The 25,591-nt window shown below is 42.6% G+C and overlaps 1 protein-coding gene across 5 annotated transcripts in view; it reads left to right on the top strand.

Moving 5' to 3' along the window:
* Positions 1–25,591, top strand: part of Poln (DNA polymerase nu) — a 146,714-nt gene that overhangs the window by 106,482 nt on the left and 14,641 nt on the right. For all 5 annotated transcript variants that reach the window (XM_031341031.1, XM_031341034.1, XM_031341032.1 and 2 more), the window contains 2 exons: positions 12,566–12,648; positions 20,692–20,823. In XM_031341031.1, coding sequence (XP_031196891.1) covers positions 12,566–12,648; positions 20,692–20,823 — 215 coding nt within the window. The remainder of the gene's footprint in view (positions 1–12,565; positions 12,649–20,691; positions 20,824–25,591) is intronic.

The raw sequence follows: 25,591 nt of genomic DNA, 5'->3' as shown, positions 1-25,591 counted from the left end.
AGAGCTGAGGCTCAAGGCAGCCAGATGGCAGCCCAGGTCACAGCCACAGCCACACAGGAGGACAGACATTTGACTTGTGCTTCCTACATTCTTCATTTTGGGGGTGCATTGTTGGCTGAGCTTCAGAAGTCAGTACTGTGGAAACAGTGCCCTGCAAGGACTCAGAGGTGCAGAGACACAGCAGTGCAGAGCACAGAGAAAGTGGTTGGGATTCAGAGGAACAGGATCCAAATAGGAACTGATGGTTACTCTTCATTGTGAACTGAATGGATTTTAGAGTCACTGAGGATGCACCTTTTAGCGTCTAGGAGGGCACTTCTGGAGCTTAACTGAGAAGGGAGACTACCCTAAGTGTGTGCCAAACCATCCTGTGGGCTGGAAACATAGACTAAATGAAAGAGAGAGCAGGCTGAGATCAGTCTGCTGCTGGTTTCATGTCTACTTGACACAAGCTGAAGTCATCTGAGAGGAGGGAACCTCATTTAAGAAAATGCTCCTATGAGACTGGGCTGTAAACAAACCTATAGGGCATTTTCTTAATAGCAGAGGTTTCTGCCCTGCTTGAGTTACTGTGTTACTTCCTTTGATGATGAACAGTGATATGGAAGTGTTGCCAAATACGTCCTTTCCTCCCAAACTTGCTTTTTGATCATGGTGTTTCATTGCAGCAATAGAAACCCCTAATTAAAACAACCAACATTCATATGTTTCTGCATCCTGACTGTGTATACAGTGTGACTAGACATTTCACTCTCACCTCTGTGCTGTCCCCACCAGGATAGAATCTAACTCCTCAACCCTAAGCCAAAATAAGCCTAAGCTCCTCCCTTAAGTTGCTTTTGTCATGTATTTTTGTCACAGCAAAATAGTACAGAAAATTTGTACAAAGAGGTGGAGCTGGTACTATGATAAGCCTGACCATATAGCTTTAATGGCAGGATTAGTAGGGAAGAATTTAGATCTAAGACTAGAAAAATCGCTAAATTGCTGTGGGAAGAATTTAGTACATTCTAGTACATGTGTAGAAGACCAGAAAGCTGAGAAAAAATATGGGCAGTGGAGGCCTGGCTCATAAGGTTTCCAAGGTGAGCAAGTCCTCTGTTGGAAACTGGGGTAGAGGTTACTAGTGTTACATTTCTGGCAAAGGATCTGGCTGTAGTTTGTCTGTGTCCTGAAAATTTGAATGAGGCTGAATTAAAAAATAATGGGCTTCGTCACTTGGAGGAACTTTTAAGAAGCCTAATATTTGAGTTAAGTCATGGTCCATGTTCTCTCCACTTGCTGAGGTTTAGAATGAAGGTAAGAAAGGTATAGAAAATGGGAAATGTGGGGATCAAGGAAGTGAGTATAAAGTTGCAGACAAGGCAAATACAGAAAAAGCAACTGTAACTGATAGAGTGCTGATAAGGAGAAATCTGAGTTTCTGCATTGGAACAACAGGAAAGATGCTCCTGGGCAAGACTCTACCAATCAAAGACATCAGTGTTTTCTGAAAACAGAAATCCACCAGAAGGAGTAATCTGGGCAGCTGAAGGGGTTCTGTACTGGAAAACAACAGTTCCAGGAAGTGTTTTTCCTGGTTCAACTACCAAGGCACACAGAGACTACTCCAGCTAAGGTAGAAGGGAGTCCAACAACATCTGGAACTGGCAGAAGGACTTGGCAGCAGCAAAATGCTGGAGTAAGGGGATCATGGAGGCTTGCATCAAGCAGGGTCAGGTCCTACAAGAAGATTCTGCAAAGCCACTATATAAGTCTGTAAAAGTAAAGCCTAACTTGTAGTGAAGATGCAAGTATATTGGAGGTCGCAGGACAGTGCTGAGAAAAGCTACATAAATGGAGCTAGCCCAAGAGGTGACAGTGCTGTAGGTGGCAAAACTGAGGGGTGGGTCTGCCAAAGCCCATTGAGTCCAGATGATGACACCAAATGTCCAGATACAGACTATGGAGATAGAAGACTTGATGTTTACCTTGCTGGATTTTGGTATTTCTTTGATCTGATTCTCTCTTGTTTGCCCCCTGCCACGCAATTTACTCTCTGGGAGTGGGAATGTTTACTCTGCGATATTTGTATATTGGAAATATATAGCTTGTTTATTATTATTATTATTATTATTATTATTATTATTATTATTATTATTATTAATGGCTTATAGATAAGAGATGGCCATGAGTCTCAGAACAGTAGACTTTTGAATAAGGTTGAAACTGTTAAGAGACTTTTGAAGTTAGGCAGAGGGAACTTTGCATTAGAAGATGACCATGAATCTCCTGGGGCAAGAGATGGAATGTATGATTTAGAAGTGATATATTTAGGTATCAGGTTGACATGAGTGGACTTAAGGCTAATCATCATGGCTAACTTGACTGTATTCAGAATCACCCAGGAAATATAACTCTGGTATTAATATCACCAGGCAAGAATAAAAACCACCTTGGCTGGGCGGTGGTGGCACACCCCTTTAATCCCAGCACTTGGGAGGCAGAGGCAGGCGGATTTCTGAGTTCGAGGCCAGCCTGGTCTACAGAGTGAGTTCCAGGACAGCCAGGGATACACAGAGAAGCCCTGTCTCGAAAAACCAAAAGAAAAAAAAAAAAAGAATAAAAACCACTGTTCAAATGAAAGCCAATTAAGCAAGCTTTATTTACTATGCATAGAACTGACTCTCTAAAACAGCACTTGTGTTGGTTAACTTTTCAGGCCTCCTTTTTTTAGGGAGAAAGTATAAACTGGAGTTTTGTAACAAGGATTTTGCAACCGAATTTTACAGAAGCAGATAGCAGATTAGATTATTTGGCAGGTCATCTTGGCCGAACATCTCAAGGTTCTTTGACAGAACACCTTATCTTATTAGGGTAAAGTATATGTGAGTCAAACTTTAATTTTGTAGCAAATAGAAACAACTTATTCTGACCTTATAACAAAATGGCTTTTAACCCTAAGGTGGAATCAGGCTGGTCCATCACTGGGTATATTTGTGAGGTCACTTAAAGAGTTATTTGATTGAAGAAGTGAGATCTCCTCTAAATGTGAATGGGAGCATATATAGATTGGGATCCCAAATACAGAGAAAGGTAATTGAACACCAGCGTTTGTCTTTCTCTGCTTCCTGACTGTGGATAGGATATAATTAGTTGCCGTACACTTCTGCCACTATGCTGTCCCCTCTAGCCACAAGCCAAGACGAACCTTACCTTAAGTTGGTTCTTACAAAAGTCAGAGCAATGCGAAAAGTAATTAACACAGGAACCATGAAGGTTCTCCCAGTCCCATGAAGCACATGTGGGAGTGGCTTGTATATATTCTGATAGATCTGTCCTATTTGCCCTTAAGTTGGACCTAGCCCCATACTGCAGAAGTTGCCCTGCTTACAGGACTGACCTTATGGGAAGAACAGAATAGAAAGCAATGCCTCTATGGGCAGGCAGCCCTAGAAGAATCAAGCTGGAACTGAGCAGGTAGTACCCTATCACTTACCTAGTCTCTCCCAAGTCTATTCTCTGAGGGTAGCAACTAGAGTCGTATCCTTCTGCCTTCCAGTGAGGGACCCCTAAGGTTATGATCTGTTCCTCTTTCTTATCCATGACCCCCAGAAGACCCTCTCTCCAAACCTAGTTCTCTCTGGGCTCCAGGTCAGCTATACCATTTACTACTTGTATTTACTTCATTTATTTAGGAAGGACTTTGCAGTTTTAGCCCAGGCTGTTCTTGAACTCTCAGTCCCCTTGGCTCTCAAGTGACTTCTCTGCCACAAGCCAAAATCAAGCATTGTACTTGAGCATAAAATACCAAGATATTCTATGAAGTTCAGAACCAGACAAGCCATTGTCACTGTGACAGTCCTACTTGCTCCAGTAAAGTAATATAAACACTACCAATGTAGGAAGCAAGCCATAATTTTGTGAATGCTGTGATTTCTTCTCAGGAAGCTGAGAGAATCAATAAAGAGGAATACCTTAACAATGCTTGGGTCCAGAAGCTAAACAGGAATAAATTAATGCAGAGTCCAACTCCTAAGTATAAACAGTCATCTGCCACGGACTGGGATTTCTTACGGGGTCCCTTGTTCCGCGGGACAAGGGGTTCTGGCCAGGTGTGCACGGGATTCGGCTTTGACAAACAGACTAGACACGAGTGGTGTAAGGTCTGAGTGTATTTCTCAAAAAATGACATGAGGCTTTTACAATCATTGCAAAAGAGAAATGAAAAATCTGGCAGCTCAGTAGTCGAGGTACATCTGAGACCACCTAAAACACACTAGGTCTAAAACATCAGCCATCTCCTCTGAACTGGTGCAGCACCCTCGGGCTCCGAGCATGTTCGGGCTGCATGGGCCCGGCCGGAGTACCGGGAGGCTGTTGGTACATGAGCCAGGAGAATAGAGGCTTGAATCTCGAGTCCTCAATGCTGAATCTTCAATGTTGAATGCTCGAATCTTGAATGCTCAATCTCTTGAATCTCGACTGGTGCTGCACCCTCCCACCTCCGGGCCCGGGGGGCTACGGACTGTATGAATCTAAGTCCTAGTCCACCTAAGCTCTGATTCTAGTCTGAGTGCAAGCAAGTCCAAATGCTGAATACAGACTGCTGCATCTAGAATGCTCAATGCTCAATGTGTGAACACACACTCACTCAAATTAAGGTCCCACCCATCCTAGGTAAACCACCCACTATGCTAATCTTTTGGGGAAGTAGAGACAGTCTCTTGCTAATTCTTAGGAGTGGTTCAGCAGTAGTACATGACTGAGAATGAGGATTTTACTTGACCTTGTCCTGGGATAAGTCTCTCATTCTGTGAGCTTCAGAGCCCTACCCACAATGCTGGAGGCAATTAGTTAGAATGGCTTAACATTCCAAGCCAGGGTTTGACTAGGATGTTGGAACATTGATGAAGGTCAGAGAGCAATGTCCGAATTTTCTCTTGCTAGTTGTGAAGAAATGATATCTTGGTGAGTTCCTAGCACACAAGTACGAGGACATATCTGGGCTACCTCTGAGTTTGGGGTGCCAGGCGACAATGGGGAGGCAGGAGACTAACTTTCCTTGAAGTTTACGTCTCAAATACCACCTTCACACAAAGTGTGCGTGGCAGTCATCATTGTAGAGAATGGGAGAAAAGACACAGTAAAGAAGGTAAAAAATACCTACGGTGTGTGAAGTTTAAAAGTGTGATATTCCTGTGGGGGGAAAAATGAAAATTAGAAAAGCACAAAAAATTCAAGAGAAAACCTGAATTTTATAAACACATCCCTTGTTTTATACTGACATAGAAATGCCCTACTAAATAAGCCCAAGGATACTATAGGTTATATCTAGTGGCCTACAACTAAATCTGCAGGTTATGATAAAAATCACACAAAAAAATGTTTAATAAGACTGAACTTACAAATATTAAAAAATAAAGGCATAGTTGCTAAAAACATGATCACTCAAAAAGCAACATTTATATATAGGTCCACATATGCATAAACGTTAGTATGCAGTAAGAAGATATTGATTTAATGAAAGCTCAAGTGATGTGTTAGTCAGCAATAAACTGCAGTCCTTTAGTTTGATTTGCACTGGAGGTTTAACCCAGGACCTTTCCATGTTAGGCAAGCCCTTTACTGCTGAGCTACACCTCCTGTTCATTCTGTGTTGTATTGCACTGTGTTACGCTGTGTTGCGCTATGCTGTGAAGTACTACACTGCGCTGTGCTATGCTATGCTGTGCTGTGTTGTACTGCACTGTGTTGCACTGCGCTGTGAAGTACTACGCTGCGCTGTGTTGTGCTGTGTTGCGCTGTGCTACGCTGTGCTGTGCTGTGCTGCACTATGAAGTACTATGCTGTGCTGTACTGCGCTGTGCTGTGCTGTGCTGTGCTGTGCTGTGCTGTGCTGCGCTGTGTTGTGCTGCGTTGCGCTGTGCTACGCTGTGCTGTGCTGTGCTGCACTATGAAGTACTATGCTGTGCTGTACTGCGCTGCGCTGCGCTGTGTTGTGCTGTGCTGTGCTGTGTTTCTCAGGTAGGGTCACACAGTGCAGTCCAGGCTGGCCTTGGGTTAGAGATCCTCCTGCCTCAACCTCCCAAGTGCTGGGATTACAAGCATGTGTTACCCAGCAAGCCACAGGATTTTTTTTAAATCCATCTAGAGTGTAGAAAGAAATTACAAGGTGAGCCTTCTTGTTGAACAGACAAGTCTCACAAGTCTTTTTTTAACAGAGTTACAGGAATCTTTCAAGACAGTTTTGACAAGACATAGAAACATATTTAACATCTAGGAGTCTTTTTCCAAGAGGAAATGTGTAACAGGAATGAGACCTCAGCAAGTACTATGCTCACCACTCTAGGACAACACACCAAGGTTTCACAGGACAGTTCCTCACTCAGAATCCCCTCAGCTTGGATCTGTGGACTCTGTATTCCCTTCTCAGCTATAGGCCAGAGGAGTATCCCCTTCATTTCTTTACTAAATACCATTTTTAAACTATTAAGACTGAAGTTTTGAAAACAGACTGTAATTTATAAGTTAGTATTAAAGCAAAAGAGAAAGTCACAGAGATCATTCTGCTAGGAGAAAAAAGGAAGGACCTGAGAACAATGCTATGTCTGCTCACATGAGTGGGAAGCACATGGAAGCTTTCTTCTTTGTGAACATTCTATATAGGCAGAGGACTGTGGAATGACTGTGTGTTTAAGCATTTTGAAGCTCAGTGGGGGAGCTTTCAAAACCATCAGAAAGAACTGGGACTCATTTCACAATCGTCATCATGTGGGGACAGGGAGAAGCCTAGCTAGATTCATGTTTTAGGTTTGGGAGGTAGAATGACAGGTAGCTAGAATGACAGGTGGCTAGAAGCCACTCTGTATACATTGTTGAATTCATGCCTTCCCTGTTTCTAGCTACATCTTTTGCCTTGGGTTGTACCTGGTCCTGTGGGTCAAATCTCCCTATAGCTGCCACCTGAAGGCATGCACACTTGTGTATGGGTACACAAGAAAACACACACCCTTTGCACTCATGCACATACACAGCTATTTCTTACTTTTCGTAAGTATGTAGAACTCTCTTGTTTGCTAAACATTCCTCTCTTTTTATGCTCAGATATACTTTCCCCCCTTTCTTTATTTTAAGGATATATCAAAAGGGAAAAAGATGTGTTTTATATATATATATTTATATATGTATACACACACACACACACACACACACACACACATATATACAGGTTTGGTTTTTCAAGACAGGGTTTCTCCGTATATCCTTGGCTGTTCTGGAACTCACTTTGTAGACCAGGCTGGCCTTGAACTCAGAAATCTGCCTGCCTCTGCCTCCCAAGTGCTGGGATTAAAAGCATGTGCCGCCACTGCCCGGCTAGATGTATATCTTTAACCAAATGTCTGCCAAAATGGCTTTCAGGAAGGCACTCTATGTTGTTCTGTGGTTGCTGGCAAAGAACTATAATAGCATGGGAAAGGCTGAGAAGTTCTTGTCATCTTCCAGTGAGAGTTAGGGAGCCATCAGTAGAGATGGTGGGAAGGTCCAGACTCCAGTGATATTAGAAGATGGAGCCAACAAGAGGTAGTGATGGACTGATGTGTGAGTGTAGGAAGGGGCTCATGCAAGATTAGTAGTGAACAATGGTGAGAGAGATGAGTCTGGCCAGCATTCCTGTTCCATCCTCAAACAGATGGCAGATAGTTATGGTGACAGTACTCAAGCTCAGAGAACTACCTTAAGGAGAAAAGCTGGGAGAAGTACATGAAATGACAGTGAGGACCATAATCTACACATCAGGCACTTCCTCCCATGGCCACAGATACAACTGTCTCTGCTCATGTGATCTCAGGGGCAGGAGTGACCATGTGAAGTTTTCAACTGCACAAGAGAAACAGAGACAGTAGCCTGTGTGGCTCTCTATGGGCTTTATTATTTGTTAAGGATTCCAGACCTGGATTTGATGGGGGTGGGCATTAAGAGAACTCAAAGGTGGGTCTTCATTTTTGTTTTCATGCAAGATGGAATAAAAGCATTCATCCACTACCAGAGGGTAAATAGGCCATTATTGGGGAAACATTCTGGAAGTCCCTCAGGTGTGACCTGAGGGAAATGGCAACATGCCCATACAGTCTTGGGTGTCATTCATTCTCATGGCTACGGCCAGCAGTGAGTCCTGGCAAGATATATCTAGACTGTCCCTGCTTTGGCACTTGCTTGATGACCTTCCGGTGCTTATATTAGGCTTATGGAACATGGAGGAAGACCACAGTCTCATGACCTCACCTGAAGGACACTCTTCAACAGAATTTATCAAGGTTGATGTTGACTTTTGTCATTGGGCTACAATGGTGTCTCTACCCTGTGGAACAAAAATTATTAAGCACAGGGGTAGGCAATGATGCCTTATCTTCTTAAGTTCAGAGTGTATATAAAATTTGTACCTTTCCTACATAGGAAATTGTCTCTTCTTGTTTATTAATTTATTCAGTCAATTATTTGTCAGCCTGAGTTCAAGACTAGCCTATTTTGGGTTATAATACAGAAATACTTTGTTTTGTTATTTGATTTGTTCAGCTGGTTCCTGTGTTCCTTTGACTGTGTGCGTGCATGCATACGTGTGTGTGTGTGTGTGTGTGTGTGTGTGTGTGTGTGTGTCTACACCTACCTACTTTCTGGTACTATAAGGTTTCCCAGGCTCATCTAATATGTTTCCTGCCTCAGTTCTAGAATCAGCCATTTCGACACCACTGTTCTCTTTATTAGAAAGTGGTGTTAGAGGCCAAACTCTGGATAATAGGTGTGTGCTTTGCTGCTGGGGAGTCACTGCTTCTAGATCATCTAGGCTAACAATGGAAGGAAAGTGTGTGTGTGTCCCCTGAATATAATATCTATAAGTATTTTTTTATGTAAACATCTGTAGCTATATAGGAATTGAGAAGTGCTTACTAGAGAGTTGGGGTCTTTTTGGCATAGAGGCAGTAGAAATGAGACCAAGGCAAATAAATGTGAAGCGAATACTGGCAAGGCTTTAGGGCAGTGGTTCTCCACCTGTGGGCTGCAGCCCCTGTGGGTTACATATCAGAGATCCTGCATATCAGATACTTACATCATGACAGTAGCAAAATTACAGTTATGAAATAGCAAAAAAATAATTTTATGGTTGGAGGTCATCACATCATGAGGAACTGTATTAAAGGATGCAGACTTAGGAAGGTTTGTGAACCACTGATTTAGGGGGTTTCAGCTCTTTGCTAATATGGCAGGCAGTTTTCAGAAGAAAGGCTTTTACTGATGTGCTAGGTGGGCTGTCAGCACTCATGATCTTGCATGAGAGCTTTGGGTGCTAAAAAGGCAAAGTGATTCAGAGGCTGCAATGGAGAAAGGCCATGTCTTCCTACAGGCTGAATTGAGTCTAGAAACTAAAATTCACAGAAGAGGAATTGTGAAGTAAAGAGTTCATATATACTATAAGGATTTCTTTCAGAAAGTTACTAAATTGGCTTTATATCAGAAGTGTATCTGAATGTGTATCAGAAGCTCCAACCATTGCTACCATTGCTGTATGTTTTGTCAGCTTGGTAGATGAGACAATGCTCAGTGCATATATTTGCATCTGTCTAATTGTTTCAAGCCAAATTTTTACCTATCCTTGACCATTTATTTTTCTTGTATTAATTGCTTGTGTATAACTTGCTCACTTTTGTCATTCTTATTTTTGTGGCGTCTTCTGTGATTCACTAACTTTTTGGCAGACATGATACTGATATTTTCTCCAGTTTTTACTGGCCTTTATTTATACTCACCTCTTTTGAGGAATGGACGTAGTTCTTTGGATTGCCTTATACATACTAAGGAAGTGTTCTATCACTGAGCTATATCCCCAGCCCTTTCAAAAGAATTGGTTTTTGCCATGGTCTCAACAAGTTGTCCCAGATTAGCTTCAAACTTACTGCATAAGCCTAGGCAGGCCTTGAACTTGCCATCCATCTACCTGAGCATTCTAAGTAGCTGGGTAATAGAAATTTATAAACCCCAAATTTGTATTTTATATCACCAAATCTATTGGCTTTTTGTGCTGCCTTTTTATGCTAAGGGCAGGCAGGTTCTCAGTGTGTTGCCCAGGCTGAGCTTAAGTGATGATTCTCTAGCTTTAGACTTCAAGGAGCTTAGATTATGAGTGTACACCACCATCCCCAGTGTGATGGCTAATATAGATTGCTAACTTGACAGGATCTAAGAGACATACCTCTAGGTATGTCTGTGAGGGACATTCTAGATTGGGTGAATTGAGATGGGGAGACTTACTATAAATGTGGTCAACACTATTTTGTCAACTGGAGTCCTGTACTGAAAAAGGGGGAGAAAGTGAGCTGACACAAGCATTAACTTCTCTCTGCTTCCTGAATGCAGGTATACTGTGTGCTCATTGCCTCAAGTTCTTGCTGCCATGCCTTCCCACTGTAATGGACCACAATAAACAAACCCTTCTTTAAGTTATTTTTCATAGGTATTTTATCACAATAAGAAAAGTAGGTAATGGATCCAGCTTGCTTTTGTCACAAAATCTTTTTGTTTATTTGTTTGTTTGCTTGCATTGAGACAGGGTGTCTTTATGGAGCCCTGGTTGTCCTGGGACTTGCTTTGTAGATCAGGCTGGCTTCAGACTCAGATATCTGCCTTTCTGTGCCTCCTGAGCCCTGAGATTAAAGGTATATGCCACCAGGAGCCCGGGCACCCATGGTGTTTGATGACATAGTTCCTTAAATATTTTCTCCATTTCTTCAATAGATACTGATCTATTTAACATGTTTCTAAAAGAACTAGAAGTTGAATCCAGGACCTCATGCATGATTAGCAAGTGCTCTTCTAGTGAGCCAACCTCATTAACTTTCATCTGTAATGAGGTCAGTTTTTCTTTTTTTAATAGTTTTGATATATTCCCTAGGCTGTTCTAGAATTCAGAGACTTCTTGCCTCCACCTTCCAAATCCTGAGATTATAGGAATATGTCACTACATTTAATGTAAGGTCAATTTTAATTTTTTTAAGTGCTGAGGATGAAGCCCAAGGCCTTGGAAATGCTAGGCAGTGCCTCTGCCAGCAAGCTGCTTCCCCTGACTCTGCAACCAGTTTGTATACTTGAATTTTCTTAAGATAGTATCCATCTAACCTAGGTTTTCAAGTGGAGTTGCACAAGGCATTTCGAAGGTTGTCTTTTTTTAATTCTTCCACACCAAGAGTTACTTTCCTTTGTAGTTTCTTATTTTGTATGTTTATGCTTATTCCTTTTTGATGAAATTAACTAATTTAATTGTCTTTTTTATTTGCTATAAGAACAAAGATCCTACTTGCCAATTTGATCTTCTGTTTTCTGCTCTTTATTTCATTAAGGGTACCCTGTCTTTATCATTTCCTCTCTCACATTATTTTGATTGGCTCTCTTTGGGTTTTTTTTTAAATGTGTTTTGAACTGAAAATAATTATTATTATTAATTAATTATTTTATTTATTGACATTTATCCTAAATGTTGCCCCTTTTTGGTCCTCATCACAGAGGTCTTCCTCCCATGCCTTCTCCTCTTCCCCTCTGAGAGGATGCACCTCTCAGCATCCCCCCTTCCCTGGGGTATCAAGTCACTACAGGATTAGGCAAATCTTCTCTCACTGAGGCCAGACAAGGCAGTCCTCTGCTACATATGTGTCAGGGGCCTTGGAAAAACCTGTGTATGCTCTTGGGTTGGTGGCTTAGTCTCTGGGAGCTCCCAGGTGACATACTAGGAAAACACACACACACACACACACACACACACACACACACACAAGACTGAGCCCTCACCTTGATGTGCAGTATAAACAGGAAGTGAAGGCTAAGACAGAATTGGGAATACTTTGATCAAAAGATCCCAACACACCCACAATCACAAAGTTTAAGAGAGGCTCTGTTTTTTGGTGCTTAAATCTGTGCTTACTCTATCAATCAGACTGTGTGTAGATGCTGTGGATGCTCTCAAGAGCAGCAGATGGGGAAGCTCTTCTTAGGCACAGGCACCTGTCACTGGGAGGTGCCCAGAGAGGGAGGAGCAACTCTTAGGGCACCGTGCTTCTCCACTATTTCAGCTTTCTTCTCTGAGACACTAGTCCACACGCAGTCCTAGAGCTGATCCTCACTCTGTCTGAATTCTGTAGCTACAGAGTAGAACTCACCCTGCTCTCTGTGGAAGATGAAAGCAACAGCTGCTTATTCGATCCTGTGAGGGACTACACAGGACTAAAACCAGCTCACCCCTGTAGTGGCCACAGTTGTGGCCCAGGATCTGTCAGGCTATGGCTGGATGGACATTTTGTGTGTGTATGTGAAAGCAATATTTAGCTTTGATTTATGGTTTCCCCAGAAGTTGAGAGCCAAAGCCTCACTGTCTCTTTGGGCACTTAGGGAGAGCTGAATACTGCACACATTACAAGTCTCTGCTGCCTCCTGGACAGCTGGCTTGAAATGGTAAAGGACCTCCAGGGAAGGTGATAGGATTCTATCCCTCTGCAAACAGTGCCAACAATGCCTGATAACATGCCATTTTTCCATACAGGAAGGACATTCCCATAGAGCATGTGACACACATGGACAGGGAACAGACCAAGAAAGTGGTGTACTCCGTGGTCTATGGAGCGGGTGAGCCATAGGGAAGGACTGGGTTCTTCTTGTCATCCATTAGCCAATGGCAGAATGCCTGTATTCAAGTGTGCCATGCCCCCAGAGAAATCACTCTGTGAGTTGATATATGCTACTTACACAAACTCCTCAGTGGTATGGCTATATGACATTAGTCAAACCACTCCATGCCACTGACTCATAGTGCCATCCACCCTCTAAGACAGTGGTTCTCAACCTTCTGAATGCTGTGACCCTTTAATATAGTTTCTCATGTGTGGTGACCCCAACCATAAAATTATTCTTGTTGTTACTTTATAACTATAATTCTGTTAGCACTATTAACCATAATGTAAGTATTTGTGTTTTCTGATTGTCTTAGGTGACCTGTGAAGGAGTCATTCAACACTTCCCCAAGGGGTTACTGCCCACAGGTTGAGGAGTACTGCTTTCGAGCAGCAGTAGAGGTCCCTCACATCTCACCACAGTGATAGGCATCATCTCTGTGCTTAGAAACCCTCATCCCTGAACACACACTACCCAAAATGGGCTCTGCTAGGATCTGGTTCTGCTTCTTAGCATATACTCAGTAATGAGCGGTCCTTCTCTTTCTCCTCTTTCTAGAACCAGGAAATATAGTTCTTCTACTTTGATCCACTCTGCTCTTTTCTCTCTTTTGCAGTCTCCTGATTAGTCAGTCAGTAGTGGGTTTTTAAATTTTTTTTATTTGTTTTTTTGGTTTTTCAAATCAGGGTTTCTCTGTGTAGCCCTGGTTGTACTGGAACTCACTCTGTAGACCAGACTGGCCCTGAACTCAGAAATCCTCCTGCCTCTGCCTCCCAAGTGCTGGGATTAAAGGCATGCGCCACCACTGCCCAGCCTAGTAGTGGGTTTTTAAAAATATTTTTTATTTATGTGTATGAGTGTTCTGCCTGCATATATGTCTGTGCACCATGTATGTGCACTGGCCCCCCAGAGGCCAGAAGAGCAAAGAATCTGGCAGGGCTGGAATTAAGGAGGTTGTGAGCTGCTATGTGGGTGCTGGGAACCAAATTCCTGTCCTCTGGAAGAACAGCCAGTGTTCTTCACCACTGAGCCTTCTCTCCAACTCCTTGAATGTGTTCTCCCCCACCCCTGGGTCATGCTAAAATAGGGACTAGCAGAAGAGGGTAGGAGCCCTCTGCTCCTTCCTTGAGGAGCGGTCTACCTGCTATCACAAATCCAGGCCTGCATGGGTCTCCTTGCTTTGGTCAATACTGCTTTGAGCACATCGGGGCTTGTACATAGATCCTGAGAAGAACAGTCTCCTCCTGACCACTGAAAGCCAATGTTCAGTCAAGGAAGGCCAACGCGTAAAACTGCATAAGCCTCCGTGTAAAACTTCAGCATGGCACATGCTTGTCACTCCTAATTACCTCACAGTCTCTGTAACTGCAGGGCTATGGATGTGTGTTTCAAATGCTTCTTCTGGATCACAAACATTGTCTTGTCCAGATCCCTCCCCAGTGCTCAGGGCTTTGCACTTGCCCTTCCTTTTACAGGAATGTTTTCCCCATATGCATAAAACACATCCATCTACCCAACTCTCCCCTTCTCAGCCATCATCCACCACTGTATTAGTGACTCACACCTAGGCAGTAAGTTACCACAGAAAGCATATCTGTTATCTCACAGTTCATGTGGTGCCTACCCTACAAGCGACACTCTGCTACAGTCTGCTAACTGGGGCTATGGTATCACCTGAGGCTCCACTGGTATTCTTTCCTCAGCTTCTGTTTCCTGCAGACCCCATGGGTCTCTGGCATGAGCACCCTGCACGTGAATACTTTACACTTCAAAGCCAGCTGGCTGCAAAGTACCAGCTGTATGCCTATTCATCTTGTTCAGGGTAAAAATGCCCAGCCTGAGCATGAGCCCAAGAGGCCAAGAGAGTTTGTCAGTTCAGTTCTGCTTACTAACTAACACAGAGAAGCACAAAGCACCCACCAAACAAGTAACAATGCTTTAAGAACATCAGACCCTATGAAGTGTCTAGAAAGCAATGTGGAAGCCAGTAATCAAACTTAGGGTACGTGTACAGTCATGATACTGGTGGATCTCCTCTGTGTTGCCTGCCCCATTTCCTCCTCAGCCTCCTCCCTACTGTCCCCCCAGATTTCAGGGGTTTCTGCCATGGGGCAAGGTAAGCAACATTCTGCCAGACTAGAACTTAATGTCTTAGATCTTCCTGTAGTCTGCCATACCTGTAGTTCTGCATTCCCAATGTTGTCCCCTACCTCCACTTTCACCCCCACCCCAAGGCGCAAATCCCAGTTCTGTTCACCTCTCAACCTGGTAGCTTCACAAAAAACCCTGTACCTCTTTGCCTATCCCTTTCCCCTTAAAAGCCCCCATGGGGTTGCTGGAGCTACAACTGGTACAGTTAACTTGCATCTCTGTCATCTGCTTCCTGTTTATCTGGCTCCCATTTCAGGTGTGAGCTGTGTGGCTAAGCTTCCAGAGGTCTCCCGACCCTCCAAGCTGGAGCTGGCACAGGAGGGATGCCAGATGAATATATGATTGTCCTAAATGTTCCTTGGCCTTGGCCTCTCTAGTAGGAGAGTCAGCCCTCACAATAGTTGTTTCCCAAAGAAACGTGGCCTCACAGCACCCACTGGCTCTTTCTGAGCTCTAACTTTGTGTTTTCTGGAGAGGACTGTAGATTAGCAGTGAGTCAGTAGCTGTGATGCTAGTGAAGGGAGTAATTTGCTGCTTTTAGCTCTGGTGGTGACAGGGCTCCCACCCTGAGCTTCTATCTCTGTTGCTCCATTGTTCCTGCTCCACCTAACAGCTGGAATTACTGTGTATCTGCTATTCAGTTCATGATGTCTCTATCCCTCCCTTATTTGAGCCAGACCTTGCTGATGAGCAGGCTTGGGACATAATAAAACCTCCAGGCTCCAGTGCTACTGGAGCCTTGGGAAACCCAGTGGAGGAACCTTGGACAGGCAGCTTATGATGGCATAAAGGAGTGTTTCCACAGACACCATCTCTGAGTAACCCAGAAACTGTTGATAGTAATACCTAGCCAGGGAGAAACATAACTTTAATGCCATCTTTAGAAAATGATTATGTGATTGATCATTGTGAGAATTGTGATGAGGACAGAGGGGAAAACATGGGGCTATGAGACAAGCAGAGAAGGCACTCGGAAGAGATGTGCATGTGCATGCCCAGTCTCCTGCAGCAGGTGTGGCAGTCCCTCCTTGCCTCCTATCACCTAAGATTTATGTATCCCATGTGTTATCTAGGATCTTGACCCAGAGCTGACTCACAAGTGCATTGCCTCTCCTATATCCAGCTAAATTTAGCATGTTGCTGGGCCTGCTTATTGCCATCTGTGCTAGTTGATTTTCGTAAATATGATACAAATCAAGATATATCTGGAAAAAGAGAATCTTATTTGAGAAAGTGCCTCCAAGAAATTGAAACTAAGTTTATGGGTATTTTCTTGATTAATAATTGATGTGGGACACTCCAGCCCATTGTGGATGGTACCACCCTTGAGCAGGTGGTCCTGCATTGTATAAGAAAGCAAGCAGGGCAAACCATTGGGAGCCAGCCTGTAAAACAGCACTCTTCTATGGCCTCTACTCCTATCTCTGCCTCCAGGTGCCTGCCCTGCTTGAGGTCCTGCCCTGACTTTCTTCAGTGAAGGACTGTAAGTGAAATGAAATGTAAGATTAAATAAGCTCTTTCCTTCCCAAGTTGCTTTTGGCCATAGTCTTTATCACAGCAATAGAAACTCTAATGCACTATCTCTGAGCTCAGCAGTACTCTAGTCCCTACTGGAAGTCACTCCTAATCCCCAGGCTTGCTGGGCTCCTGCTTTCTGAGGGTTGGCCTAATGCTGAGTCCTCCCCATGATTCCTCAGCGAGCTCCATATTCAGCTGTTGTACAGTTAGCAGGAACTCACTGAATGTATACAGAATGCCAGGCCTATCCTGCAGCAGGAGGATAAGGGCTCATGTCTGCTACTAAGGACCTGACTCTGCCAGGAGAAACACAAAGTGAAGCCAAGCCTTACACTGAGTACCCTGGGGATTGTACTTATGTTGGAGCCTCAGAACTTGGGAAGCTGCCCAGAGCAGCAATACCTGGGCTGTATGGGAAGTCTTGTTTAAGCAGACCATACAACATTCTTGGAGCTCTCTGTGACTAGAAACTTTCTCAGGGCTAGAAACAGAAATGGCCCAGTTAACACTTCTGTTGCTGTTATAAAGTATCCTGCAGAAATCAACTTAGGGAGGAAAGGGTTTATTATACTTACAATTTCAGGCTACAGTCCATTACTGCAGGAAAGCCAAGACAGGAACTTAAACATCGCATCCACAGTCAAGAAAAGACAGGAAACATATGAATCCTTGCTTGCTGTTCTTTTATACTGTTCAAGATCCCTGCCTAGGGAATAGTGCTGCCCACAATGAGCTGGGTCTTCCTACATCAGCCAAAATAATTCTCTATAGAATAGACATGCTCACAGACCAACCTGATCTTAGATAATTCCTCTACTGAGGCTCTCTTCCCAGATGATTCTATTTTGTTTCAAGTTAGCAGTTAAAACTAAGGAGTATAATCTGCTCATACACTTGACATGCAAACACTGGAACTTTCCACTCCGTACTCTCAAAGTCGAGAAGCAACTTAGTTATTTTCATTTTATATTCAGTAGTATTTGCATGCATATATGCCTGTGAGGATATCCAATCCCTTGAAGCTGGAGTTGCAGACAGTAGAAAGGTGCCATGTGGGTGCTGGGAATTGAACCCAGGTTCTATGGCAGAGCAACCAGTGCTCCCAACCACTGAGCCATCTCTCAGTCCCTCATGTTAATTTTATAATGTAAAATACAATCCAATTCCAAAAACCTCTCAATTGTCTTCAAAATTCTAGCACTTCAAAAGCCTAAAGTCTCTTGCAAATTCTCTTAACTATAGGCTTCTATAAAGACAAAACCAATTTTCATCCTTAAATGTTTCTCTTCCAAAAGGGAAATGCTGGGACATAAATGAACAATCAAAAACTAAAATTTAAATTTTAGCAAAACTAAAAGCTAGCACAGACCGAAATCCTATAGTTGGGCACACATCTGAGATTCAGTCTTCTGGGCTCCAAAGGCCTTGGGCAGTGCCACTTCTCCAGCCCTGCCGTCTGCAGCAGACATAGTTTTCCTATTAACCAGTTCCATTTTGTACCTACAGCTACTTTTGGGGAGTAGACATTCCATGGTTCTGGATTCTCTAATATATTGGAAGGGTCTTAATTGCAACTGAGGCTTCACCTTCAGTAATGTCCAGTCAGGGTCCTTCTTCAGGGACTCCAACTCTGTCTGTCATGAGGTGCCAAGCCTCAGATGTTCTCAAATCCTCCCTTTAAAACCTTCAAAACCAGTACTTACCTTACCAAGTTCTGCGGAAGTGTAGCCTCACCCACTTTGACCACAGCTTATTAGCTCTGGTGTGCTGACACTGAGAAAATACTTTTCTATTGTTCTAATGCATCATAGAATGTTGTACCTTCGTGGTGTTAATTTTGTTGACAGTCACAAGATTAACTGATTCTTCAGCACATAATCAGGACACACAGTTTTTTAGCCAAAATATTATGCAAATAGGCTTAGTCCAGTTAATAATAAAGTCCCCATTTCCCTCTGAAACATGATCTGGGCCTTTCCTGTCTGTATTACTTTCAGCAGTCTTATCTTTGAAACTCCCACAAGAAAGGCCCATTGAAGCATCTGCAACTCCAGGTTCCAGAACATTCAACACCCTTCTCACTTGATCTGCTCTCCACAGGTACCAAGCATGCACATAGTTCACAAACATACATGTAGGCAAAAGTCACACACATCAGATAAAATAAAGCAAAAAATATTTTAAAAGAATGGCTCATTAAGAGCTGGAGAGATGGCTCAGCGGTTAAGAGCACTGACTGTTCTTCCAGAGGTCCTGAGTTCAAATCCCAGCAACCACATGGTGGCTCACAACCATCCATAATGAGATCTGACGGCCTCTTCTGGTACATCTGAAGACAGCTACACTGTACTTATATATAATAATAAATAAATCTTTTTTTTTAAAAAAAAGAATGTCTCATTAAGTTCTTCCCAGATAACTTATTGGCTTCTTCCAGCCCAAAGAAACAAATGCTTCCACATTCTGTCCATACAAACAGTCCAAGCATAAAAGCTAATGGTCACATCTATTACAGAGCACCCAGCTTCTGGTATAGTTTCTGTCCAAGGTACACTTACGTTGCTGTAATAAAATATCCTGGAGAAAATTGTTTATTTGGGATATAATCCAGGATGCCTAAACATATAAAGTCATAGGCCTGAGATGACCCAGATGTTAGAATTGTAGACAAGGACTTGAAAGCTGCTCAAGTGCATAAAGAAAAACATGCCCGTAACAAATGGGGGAAAACAAAATCTGCCAAATCAAAAGAGCCAAATGGTAACTCTGGAACTGCAACTAGCAATATCTGAAATTAAAAGTTCCCCAAATTAGTTTAACAACACATTGAAAATTAGAAAAGAAGACAATTGTAAGTCCCTCTGACTGACTGGATGAGGGTTTCAACCTCTGTTGACTCCTTTCTTAAAGCCAGTGGACTTGTCTATTCCAGTGCTTTAGCTGAAAGAAATGATTAGAATGTGATGGAAAAAGGGGTCTTTGATGAAAATTTTCAGTAAAATGCAGCAAAGCACATAACTTTATTATGAAGACACCACGCTGTTTTCATTAAGCCCTAAAGGGAACTTAAAGAGTTTTTTTTCCCCCCAGCAAAATTTGTGTCAGGAAGGCCTGGACATGAGCAGAGGACCCAGGCATTTGTCCCTCTCTATTGTGAAAAAAACAAACAAACAAAAAAAAGAGCTCTCTATTCTTCCAAGCAAACTTGCTTTTTCACTACTCCAAGTGTTCAATATTGCTGCCATTAGAATTCCTGAAAGTTTCAGTTGGTGAAGGCCAGGTGTGGCCTCACTAAAAAGGGGATCAAAAGGGGATTCTGAGAGGTCAGAGTCTTCCTCCTTTAAGAAATCCTTCCTATCTTCACAGATACAGAGCTTAAGCCCTAAGCCTGGAGGCCTCTTGAGTATCTCTTGTGAGTCAGTGTTAGCCAGTTCAAAGCTCAATGAGGCTTCCTTTTGCCCTAGTAATGACTCTACCAGGAATCAGCTCTTGGAATCCCTCAGCGTTACTCTAAGAACTCAGGACTTTCTCCATAATACTACTGTTAGGAAAAGGCCCTGGTACTCATTCCCGAAGGAGAATAGAAGGGAATGATTACACATTAAACCTCAAGTAGAACCCATATTGGCTTAGAGTTAGTTTGGTTCATAGGATTCCTGACCAATCCTAGGGCTAAGGACTAGGGTAAGAACTGTTATTCCCAATTCATGACTGAAGAAACAAATTTATTGAGAGTTAAGCAATTTCCCCCAAGACCACTAGAACCTCTTGTGGGTGGCAGAGATGAGGTGAGACCCAGGTCTGTATATCCCAGTATCTAAACCCAACAAACAGGAGACTCGTATTGCTAGAATTTGGTGCCACCTCCACCAGAGACTTTCACTACTTCACTGTGGCTACTTCACAAGAACTTTGTTTCTTTGGGAGCAAAATACTGATCTGGGTCAAAAGCATGTATTCTAAAATAAGAGTTCTAAGCATGGGGGCCTTGAATGCCATATTTCCACATTTGCCATCTACTCTGCCTTTCCTTGTTTCCGTGGGCCCACAGCTTTCCTACAATCAGATCTCCTACTGACTGAGCTGAGAGTAATGATTCTGCCTGTCCCCAGCTTCACATGCAGCTCCTGACAGACAGTCAAGACTACTGGGAGAAATAAGTTTTAAATGGCCCTATTCATATCAGTGGCCACCCAACATCCAGTGTTAGCCCAAAGCTAATATTATCAAAACCAATCCATGAGGCCCACACAACCACGGGGCCCTTTGCCCCTCAAGCCTGCAGTTTCGTAGGCCTGGACTCTAATGGTATGTCTCCCCGACTCACAGGGAAAGAGCGGCTTGCTGCTTGCCTTGGAGTCACTGTTTTGGAAGCCACCCACTTTTTGGAGAGATTTTTGCAGAAGTACAAGAAAATCAAGGACTTTGCCCAGACAGTTATTGGCCAGTGTCACAGTGCAGGTAAGCCAACTGCAGCCAGGCCTCTCCTCTTAAAACAGATAGTGGTGTCCATGGCTCCTCACTTTGTTGCTGAGTGGACAGACAGACAAATGAGTGTCTGTATGGTTTGTGTATGACTTAGTGAAGTTGGGTGGAGGTGTCTGAGCTGTCAGTCATACTGGATCAACAGTGCTAAAAGACTGCATATGGTAAGGAGGAGGCTAGAGCTGGGTTCTACCTGTAGCAACAAAATGAACAAGCTTGAATTAACATGATAGCTACACATAGGTAGAAGTAGACAGATAACTGTAGCTATCTTTCGCTACTTTGTGGATTCTAATTTCTTCCATACTTCTTCACCCCTCTCCCGCTTTCAACTCCGTAACACCAGATAAGGGAGAAAGGAAAGAGATTCCTGAATAAAGTCAGAGGCAGAAAGGAGGCAGCATTATCATTAGACTACTTCCCGCTGACTAGAGGTGCCAAATTCATTGGAGCAAGTTTGATCTTGGCTGTTAGGATATCTAATTTCTTCTTGTTTCTTCTTTGCCCCTGCTAGAACATGAGGTGAATCATAGCTGCTGTGGACAAACTGAAGCAATCCCATAACCCACACCTGGGATTAAAATGAAAACATATTCTTATAATATTTCTATGTTTTTTAAAGAAATCAAAACTCCAAAATTGTCACTACAGATAAAACCCTACACTGAGGTTGGGTGGTGGTGGTGTATGCCTTTGGTCCCAGCACTTAGCCAGAGGCAATCAGAGCTCTGTAAGTTCAAGGCCAGCCTGGTCTCAGAGTGAGTTTCTGGACACCCAGTACCAGAGAAACCTGTCTCAAAAAACAAGCAAACAAAACCCTACACCTGAAAGTGAAGACCATATATTCCGACATTCTGCCATGTATTTATATATTTATATTTATATAGTATCTCCACAAGTAAAACATGTCTGTAAACATAGCACAATATGGATGTAGCTTTATATACATTCTGTAAGTACAACTCTATCCACATATTTGTTTGGAAATGCATTGCAATACTATTGAGTGTACATTTTTCTTAAAAAAGCTATCCAAATTAAACAAGTCTCACCAAAAATAGGAGACTTGGACACATATGCTTTAATTGGAAATAAGAGGGTAAAGTGTTTTGTAAAATATTTATTTATTTTAATTTTTATGTGTATAAGTATTTTGTTCACATGTATGGTAAGTGTACAGCATATGTGGCTAATGTTGTGGGAGCCAGAAGAGGGCATTGGATCCCTAGAACCAGAGTTATGGATGATTGTGAGGTACCACAAGGGTGCTGGGAACCAAACCCAGGTTCTCTGCAAGAACAGCCAGTGCTCGAGATATGTAAGTGTAGATGAGTTGTAGTCAACACACATGCACTGAAAAAATACAATACAATACAATACAAACAAACTGTAGGAAAGAACAACAGAGGAAATCACAGAAGGAAAGAAAGGAAATAAATAGAGGGTCAGATAGTAACAACAAGCAAGAGGGTTAGTAATTGGCACAGAGATAACATTCACAAATTAGTACTAACTAGATGAAAATGAAAGTTGAGTTGGGCTGGCGGGACTTCCCATTCCTAAATGTGAGCTGTAGAATGTGCCCCCATGGTATAGCAAACACCTGTAGTTCCAAATGCTCTCAGGGACTCAAGAGATTATAGTCTGGAGCCTGAATTCATGCTCATAGGTCCTGGGCAGTCCCCACAGGCTGGTTCTTGGCCTGCTTGCAGATGCCATCAAGCATCTCAGTCCAGCAGCGCTAATGCAAGAGATCTGAAGAGTCATGTGTGGCCATAGCCATTTTTACAATTTAACCGGGGGTGGGTGGATGAGGGTGTAGATTCCTGCACCAATATTCCCATAGCTCACCACTCACTCCTAAGTGCATAGTGGAGGCCTGCCAGGTATCCTGATATAAGAATGATTTGGAGAGTGTTGCTTCAACCCTGATCACCAGGGCATCAGTTCCTTTTGCACTATAAATAGGAACTCAGCAGCAATGCTGGAAATGTTGGGTAGAGTAAAAGCAAGGCTTAAAACATGTATAGTAAGATTACATCCAATTTGGACCACAGTGGAATCACTCCATGGACAACTATAAAAACAGACCAAAGTACATGAGTTTTCAGACACTCAGCCTATTGCTGTAGTTGCCAAAAGAAAAGAAAAATGTAAGTGCCTACGTCTAGGGGCACACAGTATGAGCCAGGAGAAGACTTGTACAGAATAACCACTGGAAACACTTAGCTGAACCGTTCTAGAGTTCATAGAGGTCAGAATAAATTCCCTGGATACCTGATACATCCAGTAAAGGCCTCACAAGGGTTGCACCATATAGTCCTACAAAATGGTTACTCTAAAGTCCTTGCCCCCAGCATAAAGATAGGCCTCAAAGACAAGGAAATACACAAGTGACATAAACCTGCCAAGACACCATCAGATAGAGAACAGCCACACTTATGCTGACAACATGAAGTCTGTGATGTCCAACATCCAGTCAGAAGCTGTGGATGTGTGAAGGCATGGGAAGCCGATGTGCTGACCCAGAAGCACAGTGTCTTTGTATTTCAAGGACACTTGTATTGCATATCTCCCATGGAATGGAGGTACTCAGAACCTCATCACTTCATGATGATTACATTGGGGCAGCTCAGTGCTTACCTAACATGTGCAAGACTCTAGATTTCAGAACTTAACACCCTACCACCACCACCAAAAAGTTAGAGTTTTTTTATGTAGAGAATTCTACCAATTCTCAGACCTATGAACTCACCAATGAAAAATTTACTTCTGGTCCACACCAAGTTAAAACAGAAGTCTTCACTGCTCTGGAACATATGTAGCCAATTGTATGGCTATTCTTGGTTGTCAATTTGACTACATCTGGAATTAACTAAAACCCAAAAATGGAGGCATAGCTGTGAAGGGTTTTTGAATTATTTGAAGTAGGAAGATCCTTGTAATCCAGATCTTTGAAGCATGAAAACTCACCTTTAACCCAGATCATTTTAGCTTCCAACCTCTAATCTGGGCCATACTTTCTGCTAGAAGCCTATATAAAGACTTGGAAAAAGGAAGTTTTTGCTCTTTGCCTGCTTACTCTGGCCTTTTTAGCAAGTCCATTCCAGATTCCAGAGTCTACTGAAGACCACCTCAGACATCCAGTCTTATAGACTGAGCAACTACTGGATTCCTGGAATTTCTGTTCACGGCCAGCCATTGTTGGATTGGCTGGACTGCAGCCTGTAAGTCATTCTAATAAATCCTCCCCTGCCTCTATATGTATGAAGAGAGGAAGATACAATTCTAATCCAGATCTTTGAGGTATGAAGACTTGCCTTTAATCCAGATCTTTTTAACTGGAAAACTCCACCTCATAGATAGATAGATAGATAGATAGATAGATAGATAGATAGATAGATAGATAGATAGATAGGATGGATTAATTCTACAAGTTCTGTTACTCTAGAGAACCCTGACTAATACAGATATTTTGGTACCAGAATTGGTTATAGAGCAACAGGTGTATAAAGATGAATCTTTTAAGCATCTAGAATAGGCTTGTCAATTTGGTAACCTACAACTACCAAATCTCTCCAGTTACTGAAGCCTCTCTTGGGAGCTCAGAGAGTACTCAAAGCCCATGGTGTGAACTACATTACAAACCTAAAGAAAGAAATATATTTGATTATCCCTTTTCACCAATTGTCAGTGGCAATGGATTTGGTGACTCTGTATACAAAACTTTTGACAGTTTGGAGGAAAAATAAGGAAGGTGATGATGATGGAAAGTTGCTCCTAACATCTCTGGATAAATTGACAAAAGATAGGGATGAGTTTCATGATAAAATTAACTTCTGGCATCTCAGAATATGATGAAGGATATCAGTGAACTTAATGATAAAACTGATTGGTTCCAGATTCCCATAAACAATCTAAAAGGTTTCTAAGTGTACTCTGGAAGAGAATCTTCTTTCTATCAGCCACAGAGCTCAAGTTTCAGAAAATCAAATTGAAGCCATCATTACATGGTTGTCTGAATTACAGTGAAAATTCAAGTCCCAGCATCAAAGGTAAAGAATGAGGTCTTATAACTAGGAATGGGATATGTGGGGGAAAGCTTTTGAAGCTGAGAACTTTGAACCCTCAGATTCTGAAGGGTTTATCTCTCCTGAAGAAGTAGTCTCTCTACCCTTAGCCACACCCCTTGAAATATTGCCTTTTGACCTTTTGAAATTCACCCTTGACCTAGGAAATTAATCTTTCATTGTTTGCTGCTAAACCAGCTTTCTGAAGGAGATGCCAGGCAAGACAATTCTAATGTCCCTCAGAGCCTACCAATAGTTGCCTCTAGACCAGTGGTTCTCAACCTTCCTAATGTAAACAATTCTTTAATACTGTTCCTCATGCTGTGGTGACCCCCTACCATAAAATTATTTTTGTTGCTACTTCATAATTGTAATTTTGCTACTGTTATGAATTATAACATAAATATCTGATGGTCTTAGGCAACCCCCATGAAAGGGTTGTTGGACATCCCTCTCAAAGAGGTCATAACCCACAGGTTGAGAACCACTGCTCTAGACCTATAACCAGATTTAAAACATATAACAGGGGGGAGGTAAAAAGTATAGTCCATGGTAGGTGTACTATACTACTTTCAAGCAGAAGCCTAGGGAATGTGTGGGGGAATGGATTTAAAGATGTGGTATAATGGTGGAAGGAACATAAAACTAGATCAGGCTGAGTTTATTGATATGAG

Source organism: Mastomys coucha, unplaced genomic scaffold (genome assembly GCF_008632895.1).
Source record: "Mastomys coucha isolate ucsf_1 unplaced genomic scaffold, UCSF_Mcou_1 pScaffold22, whole genome shotgun sequence".
In the NCBI taxonomy this organism is placed as follows: domain Eukaryota; kingdom Metazoa; phylum Chordata; class Mammalia; order Rodentia; family Muridae; genus Mastomys; species Mastomys coucha.
Note: the sequence above shows the minus strand (reverse complement) of the source record. Positions and strands in the feature narration are given on the sequence as shown.